General features: G+C 45.5%; 1 protein-coding gene across 1 annotated transcript in view; it reads left to right on the top strand.

Annotated features, from left to right (window-relative positions):
* The first annotated feature begins 235 nt into the window (after positions 1-235).
* Positions 236-838, top strand: part of clcf1 (cardiotrophin-like cytokine factor 1) — a 14984-nt gene continuing 14381 nt past the window's right edge. Inside the window, exon 1 of the mRNA XM_027154544.2 lies at positions 236-713. Coding sequence (XP_027010345.1) covers positions 698-713 — 16 coding nt within the window. The 5' untranslated portion in view covers positions 236-697. The remainder of the gene's footprint in view (positions 714-838) is intronic.

Below are 838 nucleotides of genomic sequence, written 5' to 3'. Positions count from 1 at the left end.
GACGAGATGAAGTGTAGTGTTGTGTGGAGCTATTAAATGTCTGATAATAATAATTCCCCCGGGCGCTTTGCGGTTTGGAGCCTCGTGGCCGCGCTCAATCAGACTCTGATAACAGACACGGTGAGAGAGGGGAGGGGGGTGTTAGAATAGAGAGAGAGAGAGAGAGGGGGGGGGGAGAGAGGAAGAGGGAGAGAGGGAGAAAGAGAGAGAGAATGGCGAGGAGGAGAAGGAGAGAGAGAGAGAGAGAATGGAGAGAGAGAATGGAGAGGAGGAGAAGGAGGGGGGACTTGACTATATATTCACCTCTCCGTCACTCACTCATTCACTCACTCACTCATTCCGAGTCTGTCCGTCAGACTCAAGCGGACACGCGCAAGCCGGAGACGCGCAAAGAGGTCACGCGCAAAAGCGGACACGCGGAGCCGCATCGGCGCTGCTAAAGCCGCTCATCCTCTCTTTATAGACTGTCGCGGAGTTGTAAAAGAGTCTCTCCGTGGAGGAGTGAGTGAGTGTGTGTGTGTGTGTGTGTGTGTGTGTGTGTGTGTGTGTGTGTGTGTGTGTGTGTGTGTGTGTGTGTGTGTGTGTCCGACAGTCTGGAGGAGTAACTAACAGAAGAGTCTGTTTCATAAGTTTCATAAACTTTACAACACAAGGCGAACGGAAGGAAATAAAGTTCATATCAGATAAAATTAGGAAAATGATGCGCCAGGAAGGTAAGATATCTCCCTCTTCATTTCTAATGCAAACATTATTATTATTATTATTATTATTATTATTATTATTATTATTATTATTATTATTATTATTATTATTATTATTAAATGTCCCATTTTTACAC

Source organism: Tachysurus fulvidraco, chromosome 17, assembly GCF_022655615.1.
Source record: "Tachysurus fulvidraco isolate hzauxx_2018 chromosome 17, HZAU_PFXX_2.0, whole genome shotgun sequence".
Lineage (NCBI taxonomy): Eukaryota > Metazoa > Chordata > Actinopteri > Siluriformes > Bagridae > Tachysurus > Tachysurus fulvidraco.
This window is presented reverse-complemented; position numbering and strand designations above follow the sequence as displayed.